We start from the raw sequence: 3,949 nt of genomic DNA, 5'->3' as shown, positions 1-3,949 counted from the left end.
TCTCCAGCAACCCCTCTCCCAGGCTCCCTCCCCAGGCCAGCTTCCTCCCGGCAGCCTTAGAGAGCATCTCCCCGTCTGTCTGCAGCCCAGGCCTCTCTGAGCCTGAGACCCAGCAAAGCAACGCCTCTGGGGCCCCTGTCCCGACGTCTCCCAGCCACCTCCCACCCACACACCACCGACCTCAGCACTGCCCCAAAGCTCCTCCTCCTGCCACACGCCCATCTCCGGGCCGCCCCCCCCTCCACCCACTGTCCACCCATCGCCTGACCCCCTGCCCCCTCCTCCAGGGGTCAGTCACTAAGCCCGGCCTGACCCACCTCCTGCCCCGCACCCCCCCAATCCCTGGGCAGGTCCAGGTCACACCCTCGCCTGCTCCAGCCGCAGCACCCCAGCCCTGCCTCACACCCTCCAATCGTTCTCCAAGGCCCAAATCTGACCCCACCTTGCCCTCCAAGTGACCCTCACTCCCTCCCTCCCCAGGAGTTCCTTCAGGGCCAGGACGTGAGCGGGCGCAGGCAGGAGGCCCCGCCCGGGAGAAGCAGGGCCCAAGCGCGTGGCACTCACTCTTTGGGGGCAGGGATCTTGGACGTGTTCTCCAACACCAGGTCCGCCCGCAGGGGTTTCTTGAGGAGCAGTGGCCTCTTCTGGCCTTTGGTGCTCTTCCTGCCGCGCTCTGGGGTGGAGAAAGGAGAGGAGTCAAGGCCGAGTCCTCCTCGTGCCCCAAGACCAGCTCCGCACCCACCACACTGCCGTTCCCGGGGCCTGCGTCCCAGCAGACCCGGGGGCCCCAGGCTGACTCAGGCCCCTGCCTGGGGAAGGATGCCCCCAAGGCTCTGCCTCCCACCACACCGCCCCCGGGCCAGCCCTGTGCTGGGCACAGAGGGGGTCAGCCCCACAGCCCCACACACACGAGGCTCCCAGACACCGCGGGGACATGGCCACAGAACCAGGAGGACCAACAAGGAAGGAAGCCGGTGATACCGAGGCCAGGAAGTGGGCTCAGGACCCAACAGGGCCGATTCTCAGCACAACAGCCTTTCACTTCCAAAACCTCACAGCGAGAAGCGAGAACTCCAGGACAAAACCCGCTCCCGCCACGGACCGTGGGACCACGTGGAAACGACCTGGCTCCTCTGAGCTCCAAAATGAGGTTGATGCCGACCTCGCGGGCGGTGTGGGCAGCCTGTGAGCTCGCAGCCTCTCTGCCGCCTCTTTAACCTAAAGCAGGACCCACACCCGCTCTCCTGTTCCCAGGCCTCCGTCCCACCAGCAGAGCCTCCTGCTTCCTCCCCGGCCGAGGGCAGGTCCTGACGGCCCTGTGAGCCCCTAGGCCAGGGGTGGGCAAACTTTTTGACTCGAGGGCCACAATGGGTTCTTAAACTGGACCAGAGGGCCGGAACAAAAGCATGGATGGAGTGTTTGTGTGAACTAATATAAATTCAAAGTAAACATCATTACATAAAAGGGTACGGTCTTTTGTGTTTTTTTTTTAGTTTTATTCATTTCAAACGGGCTGGATCCGGCCCGCGGGCCGTAGTTTGCCCACGGCCACCCTAGATCCTCTTCTGGGAAACCCACCTCGTCCACCACCTTCCCTCGCTGAAGGTCTCCTCTGTCCCGGTCCCCCTCTTCCTGGTCGCTCGCTTTGGTGACAACAGGTCCCCTGACTGCTCTCCAACGTGACCGTGAAGCCTTAGAGGCTTGCCACGTGCTCCACACGCTCTCCCATGAAGCAGACCCCTTCGCCTGCTCTGCCCCCCGCCTGACCCCGTTACAGCAGGTGCCTGTTCCCGGTCTGTTTCCAGGTGCCGCGGACCCCCTCACCGTCCTCACTCACTCCCCACCTGTCTCAGCACCCCCCGGCCCTGCCTTCCGACCAATGATAGCCAGCAGGTCGAGGCAAGTGTCTCACCTACTCATTCAAGTGCGCCCTCTACCCCTTATCAAAGCACGTGTTAGTAACTAAAGCCGGTCTGATTCCTTCCCTGCGGGTCCTTGGCTTGCTTTTCGGCAAACGAATGCGCCCCGCTCTTTGACGTCTAACCTACTCATCGAGACAGACCCCCGCCGGCTTGTCTGTGCACTGAGGTCTCCGATACCCCAAAGAGGAAAGCCGACTCCTTCACGGCAGGGCCTGGCCTACTCTCTGCTCATCCCCGGTCCTCTTGTTTAGGAAAGGGTTAAAGAGAATGAACCGGGGCCGAGAAAGACTTACCGTGCTCAGCGGACACCCTGCAGAACGCCTGCAGCCCTGAGCACAGCAGAGCCCAGGTAACCAGACGACGCCTGGCATGGGAGGAGCCAAGGACCGACAGGACCCTTACATCAGCAGAGCGGCTTGCAGCCAGCAAGGATTGATAAAAACCTCTCTCGCCCTAGCTAGTCTGGCTCAGTGGATAGGGCGTCAGCCTGCAGACTGAAGGGTCCCGGGTTCAATTCTGGTCAAGGGCACATGTCTGGGTTGTGAGCCCAACTCCAATCTAAGGTAGGGGGCGTGCAGGAGACAGCCAATCAATGATTCTCATCATTGATGTTTCTATGTCTCTCCCTCTCCTTCCTCTCTGAAATCAATAAAAATATATATGTTTTTAAAATAAATAAATAAAAATGAAAACCTCTCTCCTGCTCTCTAGGCTGATGCCTTTCTCCGTCTCAGCCCACCTGCACCCAGGTGCCTGGAATAAATCTTTTTGGATGCGTTATGGCCTCATGTCACAAGTGCGAGACCCCGGCCCACGCCGAACCTTTCAGTTTACAGTGAAGCCCCTTTTAGGAAGGGTTTGCCATCCGAGCCATGTCATCCGCGCTGACGCTCTCAGAGGCAGAGGGTGGGCTCGACAACGACTCACCGTTGCCTAGCAACACACCACAAAGCCCTTCCTCACTCACCTCTGTCCTTGGGGCCAGTATCCACGAAGAAGAGTTTATCATCGGGGGCCTCCGACACCAAGCCCCTGGGAGGTGGAAATACAGAATGTCAGCCACAAAAAAATAAAAAAATGTCAGCCACATCCTCTAGGAATTGATCGACTTCCAGATGTCGGGGAGGGAGCAAGGTGCTGCGGAAGGAGTAGGTTTCGCCTGGCAGGGAGGGCCCGGCTTCCGCTTATGCCCATTCAAGCAGCCTCTGGCCGGGGTGGGACCCCTTCAGGCTAAGGCTTCCGCCGTCGGCTTACAGAACGTAATGCTTAAAGCCCACGACGCCAGGCTGGGTGCACGGGTCACACAGGCTCGAGGAGGTTACAGCACCGGTTTACCTGAATCCTAACTTAACCGGAGTCCCGTACCCGCTCACCCTACCAAGTCCCTCAGCCGCCCACCCAGATCCCCAGCACAGACGCTCCCAGCACCCCGGAAGCCCCCCGCTCGCTCGGCCTCCCCGGACCGTACAGAACGGGGCCCAGCAGCCGGAAGTCCCGCCCCCACGCACCCGCTCGTGCGCTCCGGCCGCAGCCCCAGGAAGCCGGAATCGGCCTCGCTTTTCGAGCGGAGCTTGCCGCTGCCGCCGCTGCTCCCCGCCGCCATCTTGTTAAAGGAAGACTCCGGCTACCGGAAGCGGAAATGCAGTGTGGGGCATGCGCGCGCAGACCTCCCGCTTCGCACGTCGGTGGCCGCCATCTTGGTAAAGGGGATGAAGGCGCGGGGAGGCAGCCATCTTGAGAAAGGGCAAATGGCTCCGCCCTCCTCCGTGGATTCCCGTCCGCCGAGGGTTTTGGGTACCTTGGCTCTCGCCCTCGCCAAACATCTTGCCCAGACGCCCAGGAATATTTTTAAATCGGAGTATTATTTTTTTTTAAAAATAGTCTCTTTAGAAAAGAAAAATCGGAACCATGACTGGCAGATGCGGAGCGAGACACGTTCCAACCTCAGAGCTCTCGGCCGGTCCGTATACCCACCCTGGAACCCCGGGACCCCGAGGGCTCTCGGGACGTGGAGGTGGAGGCGCAGG

At 60.5% G+C, this 3,949-nt stretch overlaps 2 protein-coding genes across 2 annotated transcripts in view; both read right to left on the bottom strand.

The window, feature by feature from the left end:
* The window catches only part of GLTSCR2 (glioma tumor suppressor candidate region gene 2), a 15,069-nt gene extending 11,128 nt beyond the window's left edge, over nucleotides 1-3,941 (bottom strand). The window contains exons 1-3 of the mRNA XM_015569317.1: nucleotides 3,431-3,941; nucleotides 2,890-2,954; nucleotides 563-673 (exon numbers count right to left, since the gene is read on the bottom strand). Coding sequence (XP_015424803.1) covers nucleotides 563-673; nucleotides 2,890-2,954; nucleotides 3,431-3,525 — 271 coding nt within the window. The 5' untranslated portion in view covers nucleotides 3,526-3,941. The remainder of the gene's footprint in view (nucleotides 1-562; nucleotides 674-2,889; nucleotides 2,955-3,430) is intronic.
* EHD2 (EH domain containing 2) overlaps nucleotides 3,547-3,949 on the bottom strand; it is a 22,239-nt gene continuing 21,836 nt past the window's right edge. The window contains exon 6 of the mRNA XM_006772048.2: nucleotides 3,547-3,618. Within this exon, the coding sequence (XP_006772111.1) occupies nucleotides 3,547-3,618 (72 nt within the window). The remainder of the gene's footprint in view (nucleotides 3,619-3,949) is intronic.

The sequence above is a fragment of the Myotis davidii genome, unplaced genomic scaffold (genome assembly GCF_000327345.1).
Source record: "Myotis davidii unplaced genomic scaffold, ASM32734v1 scaffold566, whole genome shotgun sequence".
Taxonomy (NCBI): Eukaryota; Metazoa; Chordata; class Mammalia; order Chiroptera; family Vespertilionidae; genus Myotis; species Myotis davidii.
Note: the sequence above shows the minus strand (reverse complement) of the source record. Positions and strands in the feature narration are given on the sequence as shown.